This window comes from Perca fluviatilis, chromosome 19 (genome assembly GCF_010015445.1).
Source record: "Perca fluviatilis chromosome 19, GENO_Pfluv_1.0, whole genome shotgun sequence".
Classification (NCBI taxonomy): domain Eukaryota; kingdom Metazoa; phylum Chordata; class Actinopteri; order Perciformes; family Percidae; genus Perca; species Perca fluviatilis.
Window position 1 is genome coordinate 25,213,522 of NC_053130.1, and position 27,204 is coordinate 25,240,725.

Genomic DNA, 27,204 nt, shown 5'->3' on the forward strand with positions numbered 1-27,204 from the left:
ACTTGATAACAAAGCACACTATACACTTTCTGTGTAGGAAGATATTCCATTGGAATTAAAAATATATATATACAAAGTGTTGCATGATGTTTATTGTCAAACCCATTTACAGGAAGTCTCCACGCTAGCATATCAAACTGTTTGCTCTTTGTTATGTATGCTGGCATCTAGCTAAATGTATACTGACTCAAGAAGAAATTGCATTATAAAAATAATCCTCAAGACCTCATTACTTTGAGGTAAAACTAAAATAAATCTGTCTGCAGAATGGACAACACCGCCATGGACCGCAAAGCATGCTGTGAAATTAAGCCAAAACATGAGTTATGATACGCTGAGCGTTGCTGTCCGTACAACCCATCAATCCCATTACGTGATAATCTATGTAAATCTTATCTGCAACTCAGTATTGTAAAGACATTGAACACAAACTATAGGACATATGAAAAGCATCTTTATTACAATGTTTGTGGGTATCAAAAAGAAAAAAAGCCATCTTGATTGCCTGTGTAATCACGGCTCGTTGCCGTTGAGACACGTGTGCTGCTCCATCCGGCTCCTCCGCAGCAGCTCGATGTGTTTGGCTCTCAGCCAGCTGTCTCTGGACAGAGAGGTCTGTCCCAGGCTCAGAGACAGCAACCTGCGGACAGAGTCACAGTCAGCCACGTCAAACGTTAACAATCAAAGTATGTGATAACGTTTCCTGGTGCAGGCACGTTTTATTTGGATTGCGTTGACCTATGAAGTGACTGTCCCTGCTTATGTCATATCTGGCATTTCAATTGTTGGTCATAATAGCTTGTTGTGTTTGTTTAACATTTGCCTTTTAGAGAAGGCTTTACAGGCGGTTGGTTTTATTCTCACTAGATAAAAGAAATGCCAAGTAAAGGAGCTTATGTAAACTTAAATCACAACCCACCTCGCCACAACGAGCATCCTGTGAAAATCCTCAGCAGATACGCTCTGGGGGTCGTCCTTCCTCATATCTACAAAGTCATCCTCAACTGACTGAGCACACCAGAGAAGGAACAGCAATTAAAAAGGACACTTACGCACACACAACACACACACACACACACACACACACACACACACACACACACACACACACACACACACACACACACACACACACACACACACACACACACACACACACACACACACACACACACACACACACACACACACACACACACATGAAGGAACAACTGACCTGCAAGCAACTAGTTCCAAGTGATTATACTGAAAGATGACAGCATGTCTCACCTTTGTCACTTCATCGGAGATGCTGTAGTTGAGCAGCCGAGCCACGCTCAGGTACATTCTGAACTTGTTCAGCTGTGAAGCCTGCGGATGCACGTGGATGCTGCTGAGATACTCCTCCATGTGGGGTGGGGTGATCTGGGACTGTAGGTGTATCTGGCAGTCTGACTGTGGAGTTACAGAGAAAGAAATATAAACACTGTGCCAGGGAAGAACTTTGCACAAAAGTTAAATGCATCTCTAGTTCTCCCCCCCCCCACCCCACAGGTGTTGCTATGCAAAAATAGGCTCTGCCTGCAGAGTGCACGCCTAGTTTGGCATGTTCTCAAAACTTCATAGCTCGCCAGACAGGAGCAAAGCCTTGGCGAGCTGACCGTGAAGCACTTGAGCAGCAGATAGTTGTTCAAAGTAAACGGAGCCGTGCACTTCTGACTTCTAATCAACCCCGGGAGTTGTTTACAGCGCGCTGCCCTTCACTGCAGGACTAATAGATGGCCGAGCCTGTCGCCTCTTCCAGGATTGTTCCTGTGGCACACAGCTGCCGCCATGGAAACCCATTAGACCAATACACAGGAATAGCACACAACACATTCCTCGGGCTGTTTGCACCAGAGTGAGACCTGAGCTAAAGCCGCCGGGAGGGGTTGCTGCAGTCAACCAATGGCAACGCGACACTGGCTGGAAACAACCTTCAGCATCAGACGCGGCTCGTCTCACGAGAGGCTGAAGGAAACCAAACCCCTCCCCTGGCCATGTTGGGAGGGGTCTGGGGATCTTTGTGCTCACCGGCAGCAGCGAGCGGCCCTCTGACGCGATGAGCACGTTAATATTGCAGGGGAATTCCATCTGGTGGTAGTTAAAGTCATAATCAACCTTCTGCCAAGTGATCAGGTTCCCCAGGGCCGTGACGTTACGCACACCTACATGACACACACACACACACACACGACACACACACACACACATACAACTTGGTTAGTGTTAGCTCAGTGAAATCCTACTAACAGTGTCTACAGCCTGCAGGGAGGGTATTAACTGCAGCGTTTGTCCTCTCAGTGTCGTCCCATCGTGATTTTTAGAAGTCTCACCTGTTGTGTCCAGCTGTCCCTGCTCCAGCTGGGTCTCATCCAGGAAGAGGGAAGTGTTTCTGGCCAGCTGCAGGGCTCCACTCACCAGCCGGTTGGCCGAGTAGTCCTTCTTTGGCACAAACCGCATCTGGTTCATATTCTGGAGGCTCATGCCTAGATAGTACGACTGCAGGTGGGAACAAAAATGTAAACCTTTAGGACGTTTTCACACCTGTAGTTCGTTTAATTTGGTCCGAATCAGTTGGTGAGGTGGTAAACTTGGAGCGATTTGCCCTCGGTTTGGTTTGGTTTGGCACCTGGAAAAATCCAAGCGTACCAAAATGCGTCATTACAAATCAGGCAAGAACGTCCAGTCCTCTTATTGGTCGGATGTCTGGGGGCGGGAGCAAGAAAGTAAATACAGGAAGAAGGTCCTGACTCCTCCTTCGCTCTGCCGGTGTCTGTCTCCAATTTTAGCGGCAGCTGGTTTGACCACAGAGATACGAGTGACGGACGGCGAGCTTAAACGCTGTCCATTTCTGTGAGAGAAACACTGCACGCTGCTACAGTTTGCTGCTCTGGCGCATCGCAGATTGCTAAACACACCTGACTACAGGAGACATTAGCTCAGACTTGCGGAGTACATATTAGTCGGTGCGGTTCGAGTACGGATCACGTTCTCGCCACAAACGAACCGCTCCAGAGATTGATTGAAAGCGTACTGAGACCACCTCTTCAAGCAGGTCTCGGTACGCTTGTTTGGTCTCGGTACGCTTGTTTGGTCCGCTTTTGGTGCACACCAGAGTTCGTTTGCCGCGTTCTTACCTGCCCAAACGAACCGCACCAGCAGGGCAAACAAACTCTAGTTCGATTCAACCGAACTAAAGGCTGTCGGTGTGAAAACGCCCTTAGTGTCTTTGATTTCAGCCAATAATAAATGGATACATAAACCTAGCAGTACTGGTAGCTGCTTGGAGTGACAGTTCAAAGTTCACTCACAGAGGGCACGAGCTGCTGGATGATCTGGTAGAAGCGTTCAGTGTACGAGGCGACCGTAGGACAGCCACTCAGGTTTAAGGTGAACTTGCCCAGTGGGAGAACATCCCGTCTGGAGTACCTACAAAAAAAAAAAAATTAAATAAAATCAACCACATTATGTGAAAAAAATAAATTAAAAAAAGCTCCTTTGGCTTTAGCACGAAGCCACAAAACAAAGACAGGAAGGTTCCCATTTAAACATTGCAGCCTGAACGTACACATTAGAAATGAGGTGCAGAATGAGGTACTCAGCAGCCAGGGCATCTCCCAGAAGAATGGGGGTGAAGTATGTGAGCAGCTCTGCCCTGACTGAGGCCATCTCGCTCAGGGTGGAAGATAAAACTGAGGAAGGAAGGACAAAGAGTTAATACTACTAGTTATACTAATAAGTCCCTATGGCTACTACAAGCATGTGTGCTTTTGAAGCTTTACAGTGGAAAACATTTGCTGCATTAATCGTCTTTTTGGACAGCTTTACGAGACAGATGAACTTCAACATAATGGCCCCCTTTTTCTGCTTCCCCACACAGCTGGAGTGTGCTTGATAATGTGACTGTAACTAATGTGTTATTGCCTATTTCTTCTTCCAAAACACGGTATTTAAAAATGGTTATCACACAGATAACACTAACAAAAAGATAAATCTGTTTCGGGCATTATTGATTTTCTAATGATTGTTTGATTCTATTAGTCGATTAATAATTTCATCCAGAAAAGTCTACGACACCAATCAAAAGTTCCTTCTGTTGTATTTGACCAACAGTCCAAGAGTACCCAAAGGTGTTAAATTGATATACATTTAAGAGTAAATTACTCACATTTTGCATTTTTTTGCTTGACAAATAACATTACGTTTTTTTTGATAACATTTTTATCTCGACAGATTAGTTGATTAGCTGACACATCGTCTCAGCGCTAAATTCAACATCTCTGTATTTTTATATATAAAGAGCTGAACTCAAATTGTGTACAAATAATAGCATTATCATCATAGCATGTAGCATAGTTTAACATCTATACACTGTGTAATACAGCATGACAAGGCACAGAGATCAATTTATAGATTTATAGACATTTTTCAACTTTTCTTTCAAATAAATATAGTGTAAGCTCAAGAAAGAAACAGTAGTCGGGATATTTTATAAGGATGTGCAGCCCTTTTCTAGGCGCTCAAAAGTCAAATTGTGCTTGCCCGTGTTCATAAAAAGACTGCACTGAGGTTTTGCAGAGGCACCACTGATAATATGTATTATGTAGGCCTGATATATATATATATATATATATATATATATATATTTGCTCTTTTGTTTACAGTAATTTTCTAGTCAAAGGAGTTTTAATATTTACCAAAAATCGCGCACATTGTTTTTTCATGATAAATTTAAACATTGATCTGTTTGCTAAGCTCACAACGTTTGGCTATTTAACTCATATTTATGCATACAGTCTTGTTCTTGTGTGATGAATACAGAGTAGGTCTCATTTGGCAGCATGTTATGCAAATCAGATAAATTGCAGCCAAGCTCATTTACATCCGTGTAAAAATTGTGGTGATGCAAAAATCTTGTGCCCCTGATGGTAATTTGCAGCAGGCTTAGTAAAAAGGAACCTCTACTATTTGTCCTTACAGGCACTGTTTTCCTCCAAGGTGGCGGAGGGCAGCAGGGGGTTGTTGTGTGGCAGTGGCTTGGCATAGAGCACGTGGAGGCGAGGAACGAGTGAGGCCGGCGGGCTGTGCACTCGCTGCTCCTCTGCCGTCTCCATGCATTCTGTAGGGTCCAGGAGGGATGAGGAGGCGTCTCTGTGTGGACATGCCAACAATGAGCAACAAGCACGCAGATCACCACCGGAGGGAAATTAAACTCAACTCGGTGACTTACTTCTTGTCGGCCAGAGCACTGAGAGCAGGGCTGACGGAGAGGATCCCAAAGACCTCTAGTGTGTCGTTGAGTTTGAAGCCGTCCCAGTCCTCGTACACCTGCCAACAACACGCACCGGTTAGCTTCTGTACTCGGAAAGGCTGCCGATACTGGCGGTATCGGCTCTGAAATCCCCTCTTGGAACATACGTTTGACGAGAAATAAATCATCCCACCAGGCAATGAACATGAGGTGATAAGAGAAAATGGTACCAAAACCCTCTGTTAAAGACATAGCACACCTTGACCAGGCAGGAGGGGCCTTTCTCTCCTGGAAGGGGGAAGTTGAGGTCGAGATGGGAGGCAGGTGCCGTCTGGCTGGAAGGAGCTTCCGTCTCCCGCCGCTTACAGTCACCATTGCCGTGCTGTTCGGTGGGACTTTGAGGACCTGCAGCGATAGAGGGAGCAGTCTGCATTTATGGCAAAAATCCCCTCTATATACTTTTATTGTTAGATAACCTATGATGTTGCATTCACCTGTAAGTTATACATACAGTAGGTGAGATGAGGAGTACACATGATGGAGCAGAAAAATGAGAAAGTCACTTCTTGCGGTAAAACACTAAAAACCTTCACCTTCCAAGGTGAATTTACATGCATGCAAAATATCTTCATGGGAACAAGACAAAATGTAAGACTCCTGTCTATAAAAACACTTTGAGAGTAGTAAAACACTGAATGGTCAGTGTGTCGGTTTTGCATTCTGCTCAATATTCACTTAAACAGCAGCTCATACCAGAATGCGGCTCCCTCTGCATCTGCGTGTCCATTTCGTCCATGTCGTCGTCTTCCTCGTAGCTACGTTTCTGTCTCGTCGGTGCATACGAGGTGGAAGGAACCACTCTTGCTTGGCTGGAGCCGGCATAGCTGTGCGACAGAATTAAGGGAAAACTAGGGAGTAGTGTTCAAAAACACTTCAACACAAGTTGGGGTGCGGCAAAGAATACACGACAAAATCCTGTTTGAGGAGCATTTCAACACAAAATCTAGACCAGATGAGGATATCTCTTTCACCCAGGGATTTTCTCCAGGGATTGGCACGCAGTAGAAAGTCTGTCTCTCTGCCGTCACAGTGTTTCTGGAGTCAAAATCCACCTGGAGGTAAACATGTGTTCGCTGTTAGCAAAGCTGAAGCTGAATTAAGGCATTTAAAGGATCTCTTGAGTGATTTAGCGGAAGAGAACGTACCCCACATTCTGTCACATCTTTGTACTTCCCACATCGCAACACCTGAGGATAGTCAGACAGTAAAATAAGATGATATTGTGAGGACATCGAACACATTATCAAGGCAAAAAAAACATGCACTGGACATATGAGAGGGCTGTGCTTATACGAATAGCTGCACAGGAGCGCTTACTCTGGCCTTTGTAGATGGATCAACAGCCTCATACACTCCCATGTAGAACTCTGGATCGAACATGTCTTGGATCAAGCAACGGAACTTCACCAGGCTGTTGGGCTTCAGATAATGCAGAGGGACATCGTTCAAAGATGGGACCTGCACGGTAATAAAAAGTTGGTGGTCATTTACAAAGTGCTGAAACAAGCCGCGACATTGACGTTTACAGGCGTCTTTTACATGACCTCTGTGGAATTTGCATGCTGAAAGGATCAGAGAGCTGCATTACCCAGGTATGAGCGTCCTTCTCTTTCAGATGATCTTTAAAGAATTCAACTGCTTTCGCCTCCCATCCAGAGTTTGGATTATTCTGGGAAGCGGCTAAAATGCAAGAGCATAAGGTTGTTTATCATTTAAAGCAGAGATCTTCAACAGGGGGTCCTCAGAGTCACCGCAGGGGGGCCTCCAAATTATAGTTCATTTTTTATTATTATTAATATGTCTTGACATGAAACCAACATTATTAGCAAATATAAATCCCCACTGATGATAGGCTTACTGGCCTATAGGTAAGGTAGTCACTAAGGTAGCCATCCACAGAAACAGTTTATCCTAAGGATTCACATAAAATCATGCCAGCAATTATTATTTTAATAGCTTAGTATTCTATGAGCTAAAAATGTATGTAAAGGCCTTGGGCCGCCCTACACTTTATTGTAGGCCCAGTTTAATTTGCAACTTCATCTTATACAATTAAATACATATAGGGGATCCCTGCTCCGTCTCTTTCAGTTAAGGAGTCCTTGGTTTATCAAAAAAAAAGTTGAAGACCCCTGATTTAGTGGAACAGAAACAAAGTCACATAAACTGGTCATTATAATAACAAAAAAGCTTGGCTTTGAGAATCCCAGAAATTGGATAAAAGAGTGTCACAAAGTAAAAATGAAATAAACAAAAAACAATCCAGTGTGTAATTGTGGCGAAGAACATCAAAGAGATATTTACTTGAGATGCATAAAACAGCTGCATGTGAAAATTGCATTTGTGATTTTTCTGCCAACGAAGTATAATTTAATATATACAACTTTAAAGAAATTAAAACTTTAAATCGGTTTGACTGTGTACTGTTATAAAAATGCTTATTAGTATTGTCCGCTTTATTTAAAAGGGAGACAATGCTTCATATTGATGACTTTCACACAACATATCTATCAAAATTACTGTTTGCCTGTGAAGGCGGAACTATGTTTTTGAAATAGTAGTCAGTGTCAGGTACAGCTCTTTCTACTCTCACATTGCCAGACCTACCGTATCTCCACAGCGCTGTGGAGCTGGACTGGAAATGATTTATATCTTTACAAAGGGATAGTACCAAATTTCACAACTTCTTGAGCGTTGTTTAGGACATAAATGAGACCTATGTCCAAACCAATTCAGTACCTTCAGACAAGTTAAGCCCATTTTAAACTTTAAACGACTTTAAGACACCTTTAAGGAACCGTGCACACAGTTCTTCAGATAAAACTGCACACCAAGCACTTCTCCGTAACGTGAACTAAAAGTAAAAAGAGAGCAGGTACAAGCTGCAACAAAGCAGCGTTGGGAGTTACAACCCGCATATTATTAAGTTATTCGACTTTTTTTTAAGGACAGGACAAGCAGAGACTGTACGTGTGATGAGCATGATAGTTAGCACGGTACTTAACGTTAGCCATATAACGTTAGCTAACTAACGTTAGCTAGCTAGCTAGGTTCACGTTGTCAAGGAGTGAAGTTCCGGTGTGTGTCTTACCAAACATCCCTTCAACAACACCGAGAGGGTTGTTAATCCAGTCATGTGTGGAAGGCATCATTAGCCACTGATAAACGTCTAAAGAATATAAAATATATCAAAGTGAAATCTCTGTGAAAACACTATTTGGTTGACTTTCGGCACACACAGGAAAGCAGAAGTGAGGGCGGGAAATTTGCGTCACCAGTCGAAGAGCGTAGTTCGTTTGTTTTGCTTACAGGGACCAACCGGAGCACGGAGCTACCACACAACTGCGCTTCAACCATAGAGTGGCTTTAACGAGATGGATTTTTTGATTTTGATTTGAGGATGGTGGTCTAGTGAGGAGAACAATCATGTGATTTTTATGTAAAATTACAATAACAATAGCGTTTTCCTATGTAACTCATTTGAAAAGATACAATGTGACAGTGTAACGCTAATCTATTTGGCCTTTAGGCGGCAGTAGTGAGAGAGAGTGTTTCTTTTTCCTACAACCAACGAACTGCAGTCAAATGACCTGCGTGGTTTTAGCAGATCTACAAACCATGCGTGATTACGTCTTGTCGTATGTTGATCCACAGATATGCTTTGGAGATCAGTAAAGTCTGTTAGGACAGGAAAAGCTGTTTGGAGAACTGAGCGTTTACTGCCTGCCTGCGCCAATAGTGGCTACGTGTAATTCTAGGGTAAAATGGCAGATAGAAAGAATAATAATGTTCCCAACACCAGTGCAAATTTACTGTTCAGCGCCGCTCCGGAGTTTAACTTCAATCTGCCGTTCATGCCAGTGAGTCAGGCCACTGGTCCGGCGGTGTTGTCAGGAGGTGAGATGAAATGCAGACTGGGGAAATGTCTAAACATTAGCGGTGTCGTGAGCAGCCTAAGCTAGCTAGCTAACCCTGTTCCTGTGCTGCTGTCAGCTGTCATTTAGTGTATAAGACAGAGAAACACAAGGTGGTGAGGTGACAGTCGGTTGTCAGAGAGGTTAGCCTAAATGATAGTGATGTATTTTCGTCAGACTGTCCCCTGTCTGATGCTCCATGAAGAGGGTGTGCAGCTATTATGGTCAAAACATTTTCTTTCTTTAAATTGGCCACATTCTGTCTGCGTTAATTATCAAATTAAAAGTATTTACTGTAATGCCAAATTAGCTGTATTTTGCTGTAATTTGGGTTGTATCTAAGATGTTTCCACTTTCACACATCCTCAATGTCATGTGTTTATTGTGAGTGAGTAGTGATGCTCTATTATAGAAGGCTGAAATGTTTGGTTGTTAGTCGATTAATTGTTTAAATACTTTTTAGAATTACTGATTTAAATTAATCTAATGTGAGAAGTTGCATGTGGGCTATATTATTACGTCAAATATATTTCGGTTTTGGTTGGACAGAACATGACATTTGAAGATGTCACCTTGGGTTCTGGTACATTTTGATGGCCATGTTTCTCTATTTTCTGCATATAATAGATTCAACCTTTGAAAAAAGTTGTGTTTAAATGTGTCAAGTGTTTTGGACGTCCCTTGCAGAGTCACACATACACGACATGTGCTGTTTTGATTTATTAGATGATTCCACTGATGTTGGTGAAGAAGACAGCTTTCTAGGTCAGACCTCTGGGAATGGTGCAGCCCCCTCTACGTTCAACTACTTCTCCAGCCCCGTAACCAGCAGTGACCCGTTTGCAGCCATCGGCCAGTCGCCATGCCCGCCGCCGGCCCTGTCAGCAGCCCCGACAACAACCGGCCCGGTTTCTTTTCCCAGCAGTGCCAGCATGGCTCCACCACCCCATCCGGGCTCACAAATGAACCCTGCTCCTCCAGCGTTTGGCAGTGCAGTTTACCAAAGCCCTATGGGGCGTCACACTCCTCCCCCCACCACAATGACCTCACCGCCTCCTCAGATGCAGCCACAGAGTCATAACCCGTACCGACACACCCCCACCAGCAGCAGAGCCAGTCCGTATATTCCAGCTCCAGAGGTGCTGGCACAAACACACACACCTCAGCAGAATCCATACCCTTTCAGCTCTCCGCCACAGACATTCCCGCTGTCAGGAGGACCCACATTCACAAAGGTAGATATAAGCTAATCAGTGACCGGATCGGATTAGTTTGTCAGGTACTTGATTAACTCATTAAGTTAATGAACAGACTGTTAGGAGCAGCAGATCCATTCCCCAAAGGCCATCATCATTAGTAAAGAGGAAGTTATAATCAAGTTTTTTGTCTATTTTTTTTTTTTTTCCTTCTTTCTTTAGCCTCCTCCCACACAGATTCAAGCGCCTCCACCTACAGCCACCACTGTTGGAGGAGTGATAGTTCCTGCTGGTCCCATGATGCCATACAACTACAACGTCTATGAGCCTGTTCAGCCTCACTGGTTCTACTGCAAGCAAGTGGAATCAAAGAGTGTCTGGCTTCCTTTCAGTATCATCGACTCCCTCCAGCTAGAGGAGACATATAACTCAGGTGCGATGACACACTGCGCATGTTCATTTGGGAATGTTTCTCTCCAGAGGAATCCGAAAATCTGGCCCCGGCAGTGTTGGTGCTCTCACGGTCCAACTAAACTGTGATCTGTTCTAACGTCTTTTGGGGCTTTTTGTTCTTCCAGTTCAACCAGACCCAGAAAATGTGATCATACGGACAGATGGAGGGCGTTATGACGTGCAGCTCTATGACCGCATGCGGACTGCAGTGTACTGGGAAGAGGAGCCTACAGAGGTCCGGCGCTGCACTTGGTTCTACAAAGGGGATACGGATAGTCGCTTTATTCCTTACTCTGAGGAGTTCAGCGACAAGCTGGAGGTTTGTCTCACTACTACATTTGATCAGAAACAGGTGTTGTGTTGATAAAAAGTGTCACGTTTTTTTTTTTACATTGCTACTTCCAGTCAAACATCTACTTTTCATCCATATCTAGTTTCATCAACTCTAGTGTGCAATTTCTGTACTGTAAATCACTGTATATACTTATACAGCATGTCTTTAACTTCAGGCAGAATATAAGAAAGCCGTGTCTACCAACCAGTGGCATCGTAGACTAGAGTTCCCATCAGGAGAGACCATTGTCATGCACAATCCAAAGGTAAACCCCCTTGTCTGATTAGTGTTAAGTGTTGGTCTTGTGATGATTAATCCTGTTAGTTTGATCTGATGAGTTCTGTTTGCATCTGTAGGTGATCGTGCAGTTTCAGGCCTCCTCCATGCCGGATGAGTGGGGCACAACTTCGGACGGGCAGACGAGGCCTAGAGTGGTGAAGAGAGGGATTGATGATGACCATGATGAAGTGCCGGATGGTAGTCAAGTTCCTCCGTACCAAAGTTAATTTAATCGAAGTGTAGGCACTTATGGAAAGAAGACATAAAACTCAATTTGTTCTATGTCATTTAGACCCCTTATGTAAATGGCAATAAACTATAAGCTCATTGATCCAAAGAGAAAGCTTTTCTAAAAGTATTCTTAGAAAAATAGATTGTCAGCACACTGTAAAGGGAGATGAGGCATTTCAAAAGACATTAGAGGAAATGCCAGCCATCAATTGGTTTTATGAGGGACAGTTAAATCAGATTTAACTGTCAGATGCATTTTAATATCTGGTTGTAAATGTAATGCAGCCTAACAAAATTTAGCACAGTTCAGATTTTAGGTGCATGTTGAGATGTGAACCGGACAATTATATACTTAGTAGATCAGCAAAGTAAAGTGAAATTCAACATTTCCATCCTATGCATCTTTTCCAGGTGAGCTCCCACAGGTGGATCATCTGGTGTTCATGGTTCATGGAATCGGTCCTGTGTGTGACCTGAGGTTTAGGAGTATGGTTGAGTGTGGTGAGTACCAAAATAAAAAAAAATTAAGCCGTTTGCCAGTATTGGTTTACCCTCCATGATGACGGTATTTATGAAATGAACTCTACAAATCCTTGTGCTTTCAGTGGACGACTTCCGCAGTGTGTCACTGAAGCTGCTGCACAGTCACTTTAAGAAGTCGCTGGATGAGCAAACCATCAGCAGAGTGGAGTTCCTCCCTGTCCAGTGGCACACGGCTCTACATGGAGACGCCACAGGGGTGGACAGGTGAGGAGAGGCAGGTTGACACTGACTGTGGAAGTTTTTGTCAAACTCAACATTGCAAATACATCTCAATTACTAATGTGGCAATGGCAGTGTATCCACAGAGGTGTCCAAAGACAGTTATCCAATAATTGGACAGAAGAAGGTCATTTTATGGAAAGACTGGACTTATTACAGTATGTTGACAATTCTTTAGAGTCAACAAATGCTATAAAAACACCAAACCCAACAATGCATGTGTATGTCTCTCAATACTCTGATTTTCCTACCCTCTGTCTGTGGCACTCAGCCCCAATTGCATTTATTTCCATTAAACATGTAAATCTTTAAATACAGGTCACAAATCTATAGTTTCAGTTTAAAAAATAGGCTCAGTAATTTCCTAAACACAGCTGGCCACTGTAGTTTTTTGCCAACACTGCTTAAACAAAAGAAAATGTGTGTGTATTTGCCGGGGACTATTTTCAGCTGCGTATTAATACTTATCTGCTGCTCTTGTGACTCAGCAGCAGGACAGTGTATGTGGTTTGACTCAAAATAAAGTACAGTGTGTGTGTTCGAAGGAACATGTCACCCAGAGCAACAGTGGCTCATTGATGTGTGTTAATAGTTTTTGGACAACACTGGACCTCTATGGCACAGAGCTATAAAATAAATTAGACTTTGCCCACACAAAGAATACTTTTTAATTCAGATCTTTTTTCGTGGAATTAGTTAACAATAAGAAAAACATAGAATATCACCTATCTTCTCTTTTTAAGAGACTTTTTATTTGAACTTTTTTTTTAAGCTTAATTTCTCATTTGTCTTTGCAGGAGGATCAAGAAGATTACGTTGCCCAGCACTGGACGTTTACGTCACTTTACAAATGAGACTTTGTTAGATGTGCTTTTCTACAACAGTCCCACTTACTGCCAGACCATCATGGACACAGTTGCCAGCGAGATTAACAGACTTTATGCCCTGTTCATGACGAGGAACCCCGACTACAGAGGAGGCACGTCGGTGGCCGGACACAGCTTAGGTAATAGACCAGTTCATTATTAACTTCTGCACCACTGGCTTTGTTCTTTTCTTCTGTTTTAAACCTAGATTGTGTCTCTTCGTTGTACTTGCAGGTTCCCTGATTCTCTTTGACCTGTTGTCAAATCAGAAGAATGGCTCTCCTCCAATGGCCATGCCCATCATACCCGCCGCTAATGGAAACACCAAACAGGTCATACACCAGTTAATTGAACATATATATCAACATGTCCATCTATCAGTTGAAAAACATTTTTGCGACTAAAACGCAGTGTATTGATTTCCCCACTGAAGGCGATGCATTTCATAATTGAAATTGATCATACATGTTTTTAGTTCTGGCTTATGACTTACTGATGTGCATAATGGATCATTTCGAAATAATGTTGCAATCCATTCATTGTAAAGTGAGTAATTGTGCCTCTCACATCAGGTGGCAGGGAACACACAGGGAAATAATGCCACCCCCCCTCCAGCTGTGGAAGAGGAGCCTAAAGAAGATGGGGAGGAGTTTGAAGATCTTTCTGCCATGCTGGAACATCTGGGCTTGTCTGAGTACAAGAGTACCTTTGATGAGGAGAAGATTGACATTGAATCTTTTGTAAGAATAAAAGCCTCCTTTGCTCATTATAATGTCAAAAGTGTTACCTTAAATAACTAAGTCCTGGGGAGTTTGTTGTCTACCAAAGGGTATGTAAAGTGTGAGAAAGCGATGTGGTTAGAGCTTTAGTGCGTAACTTTTTTTTTTTATATTAATGAACGTCTGTTACATTCCATCCATTGCTTCACAAAACACTCCCTGTATTTCTCAGCATGGCAATGTTTAGAACATGGTGTCATCCGGTGACTCTCCCACGCAGAAACTCGAGTGAAGATAATTACCTCTTCTTTTTTTAGATCCATTTTTTTATTGTTTTTATATTTTCCAACATACAGAACAGACAAACACAGTTGAACAAGAACAGAAACCCTCTCCCACCCCCCACCCTCTGCGGTCTCGAGGAAAACAAATCAAACAAATGAAAAAAAGCCAGCGCTCAGCTATCATTTTCTTGGTTGCTGTTGAGCCGGCTAGCCAAATTCTCCTCTGTCTACCAAGCAGGTGTAATTTAGAGTCGTCATTAAGTAACAAGACAATCGGGTCAGTAAGAAGTCAACTTCCTATCGCATCAGATATTATTGATGTTGTTTTATTCCAGAACTCATGCACCTGTTCACACTCCCAGACCATGTGTTTGATAATGACCTCTTCTGAAGAGTCCATCATGTTTTTTTTAATCCTCCGTGTCCTACTAGCAACTGCGTGGAAGAGGGGTGGGTGGGTGCGCGTGTGCGATTCCGGAAGGCTGTATCATGTGGATGCAACAACAGTGGTGTTGTCATTAATTAGATTTCCTCATGGGGGCGACAGAAACTACTCACGATAGCTTTAAGGTCATGGAGGGACATTTTAAATGCTGAGCTCTGGCTTTTGGTGTTATTTTTCACACTTCATCTTTTTTTTTTTACAAGATGGTGGTGGCTGTTTTCACGTTGTCCCTTTCCCACTCTGCTCTTTCAGCTCATGTGCACAATCGAGGACCTGAAAGAGATGGGAATCCCTCTGGGCCCCCGGAAAAAAATCAGCAAGTTTGTCAAAGAGAGAGTGAATAAGCAGGTACGGTTAAGTCTCCTGAGCACCTGTGAGACTTTGCAAAATCGATGGTGATGCTCAACACGCTCTTTGTGTCTCTGTCTTGGATTTGTGCGCGCAGGCCGCACAACAGTCCGCCCAGGAGAAGAAAGCAGAGGTTTGTCAGGTTGCCGCGCCCCCACCGGCAGCTGCCGCTCCTCCTGATCCCTCTGTGAAGAAGCTCCCAGTGGGCAGCTCCGTCTCCATCCACGTCGACTACAATTACTTTGAAGTGGGCACTGGACAGGTAAAATGTGACATGGAAACCCAATGAGGGACAAAGTTAAAGCTGATTCTGAATTTTGACTTGACCTTTTTAATAACGACGTTGTTAATGTTTTCTTCTGCAGGTGTCCGTGGTCTACCACGCTCTGGACTTTGAGCCGATGAACTTCTTCGCATTGGGCTCTCCAATCGGCATGTTCCTGACGGTCCGAGGACTGGAAAAGATTGACGAGGCGTACCAGCTGCCCACGTGCAAGCGATTCTTTAATATTTACCATCCGGTATGCAGCTCTTCCAAACCTGTATACATCCTGAAGGAATTACTGCTAATTAAGCTACAGATGCTCAAGTTATGCTCACTTATTTGCCTACTTGAGTTGTAGCAGGCTTTTCTTGTTTTTAATTGCAAGTCTGTACATATTATTAGTGTGTAAAGGCATCCGCTACAATTCCTAAAATTAGCCTTTTTCACATTAGTGTTACATCTTTAATATTGTCACAGAAACATAGTAATTTCCCTTTAACCCTACTTGCCCACACATTAGTATAAACAAATACAAACTAAGAGGCTAAATGTATAATCAGAATGTGATGAAAGCAATGAAGCTGAGTCACTTGTATGCATTACTATCTGATGGCTTCATTAATGACTCGTTTTCTTCCAGTTGGACCCAGTGGCATACAGGATCGAGCCCATGATAATACCAGACATGGACTTTAAGCCTGTCTTGATCCCGCATCACAAAGGGAGGAAGAGGCTTCATCTCGGTACGGCACTCACTCATTATTTTCTCGTACGTTTCTGCCAGAATCACCCCAGGTAACTAGATCGCTGCTGGTGTTTTGCTGTTGCTACAAGCAAACTGAAGTATGTCATAACTGTCCTGACACAGTTCCAGGTCTTCATAAGACCCTCAACTGAGTTGTTGTTTTAGAGTGAATGCATGACGGGGTCCTCAGTTCAGGCTTCTCTGCCCCCTTATGGGAGTGCCATGATTTGTGTGGTGGAAAAAAAGAAAGTCTCTATTCTTACATTAAACGTGCTATGGAAAAATAAAATTGCAAAACAGACTTGCTTTTGCAGAGTGTGAGCTGAAGATCCAAATGAAATATTAACTAAGAGGACGATGTGGACAATTGGTCGTGTTTGTTTCTTTTAATTCTAAAGCCAAATAGACGTTTATTAATTGGTCAATTAAAATAAATAATTTGTTTATTTTTTTTTTAGTATTGGAATTGGAACGCCAATAGGTCTAATTAAAACAACTTTGATCAATCATGTGAAGTGTTTTGGTGCAGACTGATTAACGGATGTCTGTGTGTTTCAGAGCTGAAGGAGAGTCTTACCAGGATGGGCTCTGACCTGAAGCACGGGTTCATCAGCTCCCTGAGGAGCGCCTGGCAGACGCTCAACGATTTTGCTCGCGCTCACACCTCGTCTGCCCTGCTTCAGGCTGAGCTGGCCATGGTAGCCAATCAGATCGAAGAACAGGAGAAGCAAGAGCACGAGGGTGAGTACCTGATTTTTTTTTTTTTTTTGGACTCCTCAATCAAGTTACTTCTCTATTGTGAGGCATTTCTAACTCCATTCTGGTTCCTCGCAGAGCATAAGATGCCAGAGAGCCCTGAGCCACCAAAAGAGGAGGAGCCTCAGGTGAAGGTCGGGATGCTGAACGGAGGAAATCGCATCGACTACGTCCTGCAGGAGAAGCCCATCGAGAGTTTCAACGAGTACCTGTTTGCCCTCCAGAGTCATCTCTGCTACTGGTACAGAGACCTCCATTTCATCCAGGCTTTTTACCCACCGCACGTTCACATGTGTTCACTATAAAGCTTGCCATTCAGTCCCTCCACCAATTTGCAATTGCAACAAGAGCTGACACAATGGATTATCCATTCCATCTTCATCAGAAACCATTCATCATATTATGTCTTCTGTTCTCTCTGAATTCTATTTATATATCTATATATGTATCTCTCTATCTCTCTCTATATCTGTATATATTATATTCTATATATCTCTCTCTATATATATTTCTCTCTATTTATATATTTATTGTATGTCTCTCTATGTCTATATGTGTCTCTCTGTATCTGTCTATATGTCTCTATCTCTATCTCTGTGTCTCTCTGTGTCTATCTGTATCTCTCTGTGTGTATCTCTCTCTCTCTCTGTGTGTCTATATATATCTTTCTGTGTATCTGTGTGTCTATCCTTCTATCTCTATATATATATTTATCTCTCTCTTTATATATTTTATCTATTCTGTGTATTCTATCTCATTACTTCTATCTATATATCTCCTATCTATCTATATATATGTACTCTCTCTCTCTCTATCTCTCTCTCTCTCCTCTTTATATATATATTTATATTCTATATATATATATTTATATATATTTATATATTATATTTATATATATATATATATATATATATATATATATATATATATATATATATATATATATATATATATATATATATATATATATATATATATATATATATATATATATATATATATATATATATATATATACTGTAACATTTATTGTATTTTGTCTTATTCTATTTGATCTTGTTTTATTTTCTATTCTCTTTAATTACTTTTTATATGTTTTCTGTAAACCGCTTTGAACCTGCCTCATGGCTAAAATGTGCTAAATAAATGAACTGGCCGTGCCCTATCTGCTTTGGTTCCAGGGTCCTGTTATTGTGAATGCTGGCTCACTGCCGCACACATAACTTAATCCGACACTTGAGTGGCACAGAGCTATTGTTTATCTGTGCTTTCCCTACTATAACTTCACTCCACTATATGAAAAAGGCCTATACCAGGGCCCTGAAACCGAAGCAGCTAAATAGAATTCAGCCATCATAGCCTGGCTTATTTACACCTGTGCTTTTCCTCCTGTGACACGTCCCCCAGGCCTGTAGCTCCAACACTGTGAGTGACCCGTTGAAGATGTAGGTAAACCCTTTATATTAACACTTGTGTGTTGTTTTGTAGGCAATCTGAAGACACAGCTCTGCTTATTCTGAAAGAGATCTACAGGACCATGGGGATCCATCCAGAACATCTAGCACATTGATAAATGAAGTACCGGTGAAGAAAAGAAGTCTGAAACTTTCCCATTTGGTTTATTTTACATCAGTTTTCGTGAATTTTGATTTTTCTATTCATGTAGTTTATTGTATACAGATGAATAATACAATTGTATTATGCCATTTGTCTTAAATTAAGAAACATACAAATGAGCTTGTAGGTTCAAAGACACTTGACATGTTTGATATTACATTTTTATAGTATAAATTATATAACTAAGTTTACTCTATGTATCATCAAATCAAATGCTAAGAGCAGAAATGACTATGACTTAGCAACAGTTAATGCAGCCTTCTGTAAGTTTTATTTAATAGCCAAAATTTCAAAATAAATCATTTCCTTGCATGGGTTCTTTCTGTTTGAATTGTTGTAAATTGTTGAATGTAACACTTCTCTGGCAGGGCGAGGACACTGTAAGACTATCTACAAAAAGCTGTAATATTAGCAAAGACATTGATTAAAAATGATTACAGGATGAGATGCCAGAATAACCTGCTTCGTTTTGACAGCGGTACTGTAACATCTCACCTCTGTGACTGAACTGTTCAGCTGTCACATCCTCATGAGATGGAATAAAATTTCAAAAAAACATTTCATGTCACGTTTAGCGTGTAGGCACGTACGACAAAAGTATTTCAACTCACAAGTGTAAAACAAAGAAATATTAGAAAAATATTTACAAGAGTGGGCTGTAACATTCAAACTCAGTCCAGTATTAGGAATCATAATGTAATTCTCACTGGGCATAAATGACAAATCTTAATAATGTAATATGTTTTTTTAGACGATAACACCGGTCCACATAGACCTAATATAGCACTGCATGCTCCTGGCTCTTAACTATTTAACATGCTTCTCTGTTAAACTGATCACTTGGAAGCAGTCATCAGCAAGGTAAGATAGTGACCGATTGTCACATAAAAACACACAAAAGTTCCCTTTTTTACCACGTTGTCAGTCTGTAACAACCGATAAATATAATAGTAACTGAAAACACACACACACACACACACACACACACACACACACACACACACACACACACACACACACACACACACACACACACACACACACACACACACACACACACACACACACACACACACACACACACACACACACACACACACACACACACACACACACACACACACACACACAGTTAAAGCAAAGATTGTAAGTTGCTTTGATCCTCAACTGGCAGAAGGCTGGGAAGCAGTAGAAATGTCTTGGTTTTTGTGCGGTTAAACTTGCATTTTTTAACCTCCATTTTAACAAAGTGCACCTTCTTATACATTTCCTTTTGTCGACAGTAAATAAATAGTTGGACTTGTTAGCTATTAGTAACTGCTTTTTGTTCAAATGCCCCTCTACGCATCAACAGCTGCTTGTATTTGCTCTTGTTTGATATTTTTTGGGGATGCAGAAAATCACATGGCTACGGTCACATTGAGCAGTGAAATGTAGTTAAGCAGACGAGAAGGTATAAATGGAGTATACACGGGTTGCTCAGGTCGGGTGCTGTGTGTTATTGAAGCAGGTAGGATGGCTTTTCCAAATAACGGCATGCTTACGGAATTGATTCCAATACGCAACGTACAATGTCAGCCTAAATCCAAGAGATATTACAGGTTAGCTGTCCTTCTGCAGGTTAAAAATTACCAAGAGGATGGTTTATCTGGGTTCGATACCGCTGTTGTACCATGTTGTGAAGTTTCACATTGATCAATGTTGATTTTTGTACATTCATTTGTCTACAGCTGTGCAGTGAAATGCAGAAGGATCCATGTAAACGTAGTGCGATAATAAGTCAGCACCTCGCAGTCTTGACGTTGGAATGGTGATGGGTATATGTAGAGGCTTGCTCAGTCCTCCGTTTTGCTCTGAGTCTTGAAGGCCTGCTTGCGGAGGTGAGCCTCGATCTCGTCACGGAAAACCAGCATGCCCAGGTGAGAGTGGGAGGCCTCGTTCATGGCTTTGGACTGGATGCACATGCGGTACTGCTCCGGCGTCAGCTCGTCGGCACACTGCTTCTCGTGCCACAGGTGGAAGAGGCCGGACACTGGCGTCCGAATCACTATCACTTCGCTCCTCAGATACTTCCTGTACAAGTGGACGTCTTCCACGCCCCAGCCTTTGACTTCGAGATCGAACCCACCTGGAGGAGTGAAACCCATTTGCAAGTCTGTTGGTCAACATTGTCAGCTGTTTGAGTACATTAAATATGAAATCACATGACGTGATCAGCGCTTACCGATATTTAGGAAATCGGAACGATACTGACACGTCATCCCGAAGCCAAAATCTCTCCAGAATCCAGCATCTTTTTTGTGAATCTATTTGAAAAGACACGTATTACAATAAACAGAGGGGAACACCCCTGTATTCACTAAACTAAAATGACTCGTGTAAAGTTCTTTTCCACTCAAAAATGTGTTTCGCTTATTGTTCACTTCTCTCGAATGTTTGAGCTTCACTGTGCAGAGTTTGACACTAGAAGGCTGTTTTCACAACCATCTGCAGGAGGAGGAACGTTTGTCTGTGTTCACCTTTAAATCGGAGTTCAACATGTGAACGTACGAGACGATTTTATGACATCACAACTAGTTTGGAAGCCAATCACGGTTCGGTATGCAACTTACACAAGTGTGATGTGGAAACGTTAACCTCCAGTGCACATGTGGTGCCAATGAAACATACTGCATCCAGTAGTTAAACGTTTTCTATGAACAGTATTTGCATATTCAGATATTGTGGATTTTTCAATTTGGTTAAGAAGTAGATACAGTTTTAAGAACTTTTAAAAAAGGTAGTTGAACTTCTTTTGTGGACAATCCATATTACATGCAAATTATCATTCCAAGCAGACTGTTTTTTATGTCTTAAAAAAGAAAACGCGTGGAGGGGATCTTTAAATAACACAGATTTAAATCATCTTTATACAAATACTATTTAGAGATAAATGTGAAGTCCTTACCAGTTGGAGTTCAGTAGGTGGAGCCAGCTCCAAATTTCCATAGACGATGGCAGGATTGTACAGACTGAACACCACTGGATAGAAGACTTTCTTATCTAGAAAAACAAAGTCAAGTACGACTTGGTATATTTAGTGACAGTCCACCTGTAAATAAGAGCTCAAAAAGACAGATAACAAAATGGATCTGAGCAATAATATGTAGACCTACTGGGAGCAGCGTGGAGACGACAGGTGTTAAGGAACTCGAGTGTAAAGTGGATGTCGACATCACAAAAAAACATTAAGACGTCGCCTTTCTTCCAGGCGTGGGCTCCGATATCCAGACCCCGACCTCGGGAAAACTCCTCGTCCACTGGGATCAGAGTGTAATTGGAGAAGCTCTCCTCGCTGAAAACAACAAATGTGGTAGATTTCAATTTCCACAACACAGTAGTACCCCAAAACTAACGCGAGCATATCAAAAGCTATTTCACAGTCAAAGGACAAACCTTGACATTTTTTCCAAAGATGACTTCACCTCCTGTAGGCCTTCCGGCCCAAAATACACCACCGTGAGATGTATTCGTCTGTCCTGCTGTATGCACACCTCCCTAAAAACATTAGATTTTTTTTATTTATTACAAGAACAGGTTGTATTTTATTGCACAACAATGATTCAAACCTGGCCATTGTGTTATGTCTAACAGACAGAGACTGTTTCTGATTCATTCTCACCTGAAGTTGTGCAAGAACTGTGAGAAAGTTTCTATTCTGCCCGCCAGCGGCACAATGATGTTAATAATCATTGCTGATGTTTCTACAGATGTGCTCCTGACTTTCATTAAGGGACCAAAAGGTCTGAAGAGCGTGACATGGCGGAAGCTGCTGGAATCCTCTTTGGCGAAGAAGAGTTCGTAAAGCGTCCCTTTGTCTCGCTCGGTCCTGTACAGCCCTGTGAAATGTGAAAAGCAATGCTATACTGAGAAAACATCAGTTACAGTTCTTGTTGATGTTGCCTTTCTTTAAATAATGGTTAATTTATAAGTGCTCTGGGAGGCCAGGTTTGGAACCTGTGTTGCAACAGAAAACATAAGTCCTCTGGGAGGCCCGAGTTGGACTCGGTTAACTTGTTGTTATACTGCACTGTACATTTTATTCTCATCTTTTATATGTTTTTAATCCTTTTTTCAACTGCTCTTTTATGTTTTATGTAAAACACTTTGAATTGCCCTGTTGCTGAACTGTGCTATACAAATAAAGCTGCCTTGCCTTGCCTTACAGTGATCATTCGTCAGTCCGCTGTCGGGTAGTGTAGATCTTACCTTCCGTAAAGTGACCCTCTGTGTAGGTTTGTCTCTGCATCGGCATGTCTTCCTCCACACCGTCCTCCTCATCAGGGTTGTTGATGATGTCCAGCGCAGCCTCCACGACCTCCACCAGCTCGTCCCTGCGGTCTTTGCGGACAGGTTTCTCCTCTGGGTGCCGCGTCAGCCCCATCTCCAGCTGGTACACCTTGGACGAGGTGAAACTCTCGAAGGGCACCAGGGCATACTCGCTGGGGAGGCGTGCCCCAGTGTTGACCTCAGCCTTGTCGATCTGAGAGTGCAGGAACTCCAGCAGATCTCCCGGCTCTTGGTCTTTAGTCTCGGCCAGGCCCTGCACCCCAGGGAGCTCCTTCTTGTCCTGCAGGACCTTTAGCTTCTCACCCATTTCCTGCAGCTCCTGCTTGAGCTGGGCAATCTGGCGCTTGAGACTGGCGGCGCGGTTTAGGTGGCGCTCCTCCTGTTCCTGCAGCAGGGCCTGGTAGTACTCCTTCCCGTAGCCCTCCCCTGCTAGGCCGGGCAGCGGCAGGCTGACGTCTGCTGGAGGGGTGCACTCCAGCAGGTACGCAAACAGCAGCAGCACCAGCAGCAGGAACAAGCCCAGAAAGAGCCAGCGGACCCGGCCCTGGAGCGGCAACCCCCGCCTGGGCATTACGCTCACATACAAGCTAGAGCTGGCAAGTCTGCATTCCCTTTCCCCTCTGATCACATTTACCTACAATGTGCTTCTGCACATCATCGTAGAGGTTTGGAAGGGTTTTGTCATTTTACAGGGAAGGTCCTGTTTCCTGGCTCCAACCTACCGGTATCTTCTTACATCTGTCCTGTGTACATCCAGGAGATAATCACCTAGGTCAAAATCGCAGAAATCCTTACTTACTTACTATGCAGGGAGCCAATTGTAAAGACTTATAAATAAACAGCTTAGATAATAACACTTGATAATGCAACAATGTATTACCATTCAAGCAAGCTTAGAAATTAACCAGCCTGCCAGTAACAATTTCATTTAGTCAATGAATAAAACATTTTTTCTGTAACAACGTCTTCAATACGTGTCCAACTTATTTTAAGGTTTTACATTCTAAAGATGTCATTATTTAAACCTGAATGAACAGGGTCAGGAGGAATTAGCTACACCTGGAGAGCTAGTACACGGTTTAGCTCTCGGCTGAACAACAGCACAGAGGAAAACTGGTGGGCGAGCTCAACAGCAAGCTACTTAACCAAACTTCCGGTTAAATTGCCTCCTTTTCAAAATAAGAGCACGACACTCTCTGCAGAACAGCTATACCATCAACTGTAGATGCCAAGAGGCCCTTTGTGGAATAAAAGAAGCTAACATGGGAATAAAATATATAAAAACAGCCTAAGTATTCAAGGTTTTTTTCCCCCCTGATGTGTGAAGGAATCTCATACAAGGCCAGCCACTCTTAAGTCCTCAGTATCTAGCCTTGTGAATTCTTTGCACCTCATCTTATCCACCACATACCACGCACAATTGTTTCTTGAAGGTCACACAGTCAAACTTACAGCTCCAGCACTCAGCACACAAAGTCATGCTGTTTTTTCTATCCTGACACTCGTGGTCTTCACAGGGCCTCACAGGTGTAAATTAGGCTCAAGACGGCTATAATGAAAACCAGCAGGGATCTGAGTCCAAAGGGCTGGAGCTGGAAACCAAACCTCTAATATTTGAAAAAAATCAAACCATTTATTTGTAGCTTGAAAGAAAAGACGATCCCCCCCCCCCCCCAAAAAAAACTCCACTTCTTTCCACTACTTTCGTGTCCACAGATGCATGTGTAGTAGTTGTATTATATTAGACATTTGTGTGAAATGTTGTCATAACTTAGCGTATGCATTCTTGAGTTATGGCTAAAAGCGGGTTTTGTGAAGTCACAGTGAGCTTGACCTTTGACCTCTAAAATCTAGCCAGTTCATCATTGAGTCCAAGTGCACGTTTGTGCCAAATTTAAAGAAATTCCCTCCGGGGGTTCCTGAGATATCGCATTCACAAGAACGGGACGAACAGACAACCCAAAGACACGCTGCTGGCACAGAGGCATACAAATATTCACAGAGGGGCCATTCTGCTGATTTAGTCTAAAGTTTTTAACCAGTCAAAAAAGAGGAACCCTAACAAAAACTGTACAGTGAGAATTGCCTGTTGGGATATTTTTATGCAGAATTGAACAGACCTCATTCACAACTCCAAAAAGGAAGTCATATTTTTTGCAAGATATGTGCCCCAAAGTACAGGCGTGCTTCCAGAGACAGACACTGGAGTGTTCAGTTGAGTTCAATTAATGAGAGAAACAAAGCACACGTGTCTTAGCTTTGTCTACTTTCAAGCTGCCAAGGACTGGGATAAAGATAAATTCAACACAGAACTGGCAGAACCTAAAGTACAAGTTTCGCATTGAGATCATCATCTTGGTATGAATACACGCCCACGTCTGAATGAACAGTCTTGGTGGTACAATGACTACACATTTGTTCATACAGCAACAGGGACTCGTACATTCTCAGTGAATTCACTTAATTGTTACTAAAGATTTACGCTACTTAAACTTAAAGTGGGTTGTGTTTACAAAACGAAACATTCTACCTAATATTTCTCAACAAGTCAGTTCTGGGGCCTGTACCATGATGGTAGTTGAACAAACTCAGGGTTGCAGGATTGGTTTAGAGTTGACAAAACCAAACCGATGCAATCAGGCTTTATTGGTACCATGACGCAGCTTATCAACTTTCTCTGTTAACTCAGGCTTTGATCCTTAAACTCTGATTACTCCCCGCGCGCGTGCACATAAAAGAGTGACGTCGGCACCGAACAACCAATCACGTTCAATATGGATAGAGCGAGAGCAATATATTTTTCTCGCGAAGGAGCAAGAAATTATTTTAGAATATAAAAATGTTTTTCAAGCACGCAGTAATACCGTCTCTGCTGCCAAAGCAAGAGAACAATCTTGGAGGAAGATTGCTGATTGCGTTAATGCGGAAGTTAAAGAAATACATTCTATAGGCCATTAATGTGAAATTATGAATATAGGCTAATCATATTAAAAATGTATTAAATAAAATGAAAATGTGTGTATGTATATATATATATATATATATATATATATATATATATATATATATATATATATATATATATATATATATATATATATATATGTATGTTTGCTTTTAGACATCCTAAGAAAGATTAATATTAATTGATTTTTAGATGCAACCCCAACTCCAAACGTTCTTGGCAGCAGATCAAGACAAAATATAAAAATATAATTCAAAGTGGTGAGTATTTATCACAACCTTTTATTATTTTTGTGAATATTTTATCACAAACACTTCTTTGCAGCAAAAGGTGAAGCCATTGCAATGATTGCAACAGAGAACAGCAGCTGGGAATTAATTACGTCACCTATATGTTTCTTTGCTCACCGCTGATTGGTCAAACTTCAGACTGAGATCTCAAATCCAGAACATAACCTGCCCCGGAGCAGGTTAGCCGTGCAGCGTAAGATACCATGGCAACGAACACCGATTAAAGCCGAGCTACTTTCATAGTACCTAAAACCCAGGGTTGGTGGAAACTAAACTGAAACATAGCTGGCTAGCCACCTAAACCAGCTTCATGGTATAGGCCCCTGATCTGATTACCATGTTTTTAATTGTTCATCAGTGAGTTTTAATCGTTTGAAGTTTTGCACATTCAAATTGTGCAATTTTGGCAATGGCAACAAAAGGTGCTGTACTGTAACGTTCTGGAATATAAGTGGTGTTGTAGCTACAGTCAGCACACTGCTCTATTGAAGTGTTTGTCCAAATTTCAGCACCTTCTGTCTCTTGGCAAATTGTAATACCGAAAAACATCGTGTACACTTACTTTGAAAATCAAAACCGGATATTGACACGTTTCTGTTGCTGGCTTAGCGGTGTTTAGAGCCTCAGCTTCACGTTCACTACGCGTTCGTGTTATTTTCTGTTAATCTGTTAGAGAGCCCGCTAAACAGTTATACTAGTGTAAAAACAAATACTCACTTAACTCCGTCTTTGTTCATTCCTCCTGTGCTTACAGCCGAGAGTTTAGTGGAAAGCCAGCAGCAGCAGGCAGCTTGTGTTGCAAAATGCCACGGAGCAAAGAGAAAAGAGTGGGTCACAGTCTACTTCCGGTCAACAACTAACCAATGGGAACTTTGCTAACCAGTGTCGTCATCAAACACGCTCCAGTTCCTTGTTCATAATAATAACGTTTTTATTATTAGTAAAACGTAATTTTAAAATGCTAAATAATCTTTTTATGCCACGTTTTCAATAACGCATGCAGTGTGAACATAACAAAATATGTTTCTTGTAAATATTAATTACAATATCCATGTAATCATTTAACAGAAGCTA

General features: G+C 42.1%; 3 protein-coding genes across 5 annotated transcripts; 1 reads left to right on the plus strand and 2 right to left on the minus strand.

The window, feature by feature from the left end:
- Positions 1 to 436: 436 nt before the first annotated feature.
- On the minus strand, positions 437 to 8,614 carry LOC120548365 (minichromosome maintenance complex binding protein). Its single transcript, XM_039784602.1, has 16 exons — positions 8,424 to 8,614; positions 6,921 to 7,012; positions 6,650 to 6,790; positions 6,478 to 6,519; positions 6,295 to 6,384; positions 6,026 to 6,158; positions 5,532 to 5,677; positions 5,252 to 5,349; positions 5,000 to 5,172; positions 3,590 to 3,713; positions 3,333 to 3,450; positions 2,355 to 2,520; positions 2,053 to 2,186; positions 1,270 to 1,434; positions 920 to 1,008; positions 437 to 640 (listed from the first exon to the last, which is right to left on the minus strand). Exons 1-16 carry the CDS (start codon positions 8,482 to 8,484, stop codon positions 514 to 516), a joined length of 1,899 nt encoding a protein of 632 aa, XP_039640536.1. The 5' UTR covers positions 8,485 to 8,614; the 3' UTR covers positions 437 to 513.
- Positions 8,615 to 8,903: 289 nt separating this feature from the next.
- On the plus strand, positions 8,904 to 18,991 carry LOC120548364 (SEC23 interacting protein). The gene is made up of 18 exons (XM_039784600.1): positions 8,904 to 9,229; positions 9,973 to 10,481; positions 10,665 to 10,875; positions 11,021 to 11,214; positions 11,405 to 11,494; positions 11,586 to 11,706; positions 12,151 to 12,240; positions 12,345 to 12,486; positions 13,299 to 13,507; positions 13,602 to 13,699; positions 13,940 to 14,107; positions 15,068 to 15,163; positions 15,261 to 15,425; positions 15,529 to 15,684; positions 16,069 to 16,171; positions 16,732 to 16,914; positions 17,008 to 17,170; positions 18,418 to 18,991. The coding sequence occupies exons 1-18, from the start codon at positions 9,097 to 9,099 to the stop codon at positions 18,497 to 18,499; spliced, it is 2,913 nt and encodes a 970-aa protein (XP_039640534.1). The 5' UTR covers positions 8,904 to 9,096; the 3' UTR covers positions 18,500 to 18,991.
- Positions 18,992 to 19,603: 612 nt separating this feature from the next.
- On the minus strand, positions 19,604 to 26,990 carry csgalnact2 (chondroitin sulfate N-acetylgalactosaminyltransferase 2). 3 transcript variants are annotated; one of them, XM_039784603.1, is made up of 8 exons: positions 26,848 to 26,990; positions 22,795 to 23,643; positions 22,208 to 22,424; positions 21,982 to 22,083; positions 21,702 to 21,880; positions 21,494 to 21,588; positions 20,771 to 20,852; positions 19,604 to 20,674 (listed from the first exon to the last, which is right to left on the minus strand). In XM_039784603.1, exons 2-8 carry the CDS (start codon positions 23,444 to 23,446, stop codon positions 20,382 to 20,384), a joined length of 1,620 nt encoding a protein of 539 aa, XP_039640537.1. In that variant the 5' UTR covers positions 23,447 to 23,643; positions 26,848 to 26,990; the 3' UTR covers positions 19,604 to 20,381. The 3 variants fall into 3 exon arrangements, with proteins under 3 accessions (XP_039640537.1, XP_039640539.1, XP_039640538.1); XM_039784605.1 differs by having other exon boundaries at positions 22,795 to 23,618; positions 26,848 to 26,981; XM_039784604.1 differs by lacking the exon at positions 26,848 to 26,990 and adding an exon at positions 23,756 to 24,018.
- Between the last annotated feature and the right edge of the window lie 214 nt (positions 26,991 to 27,204).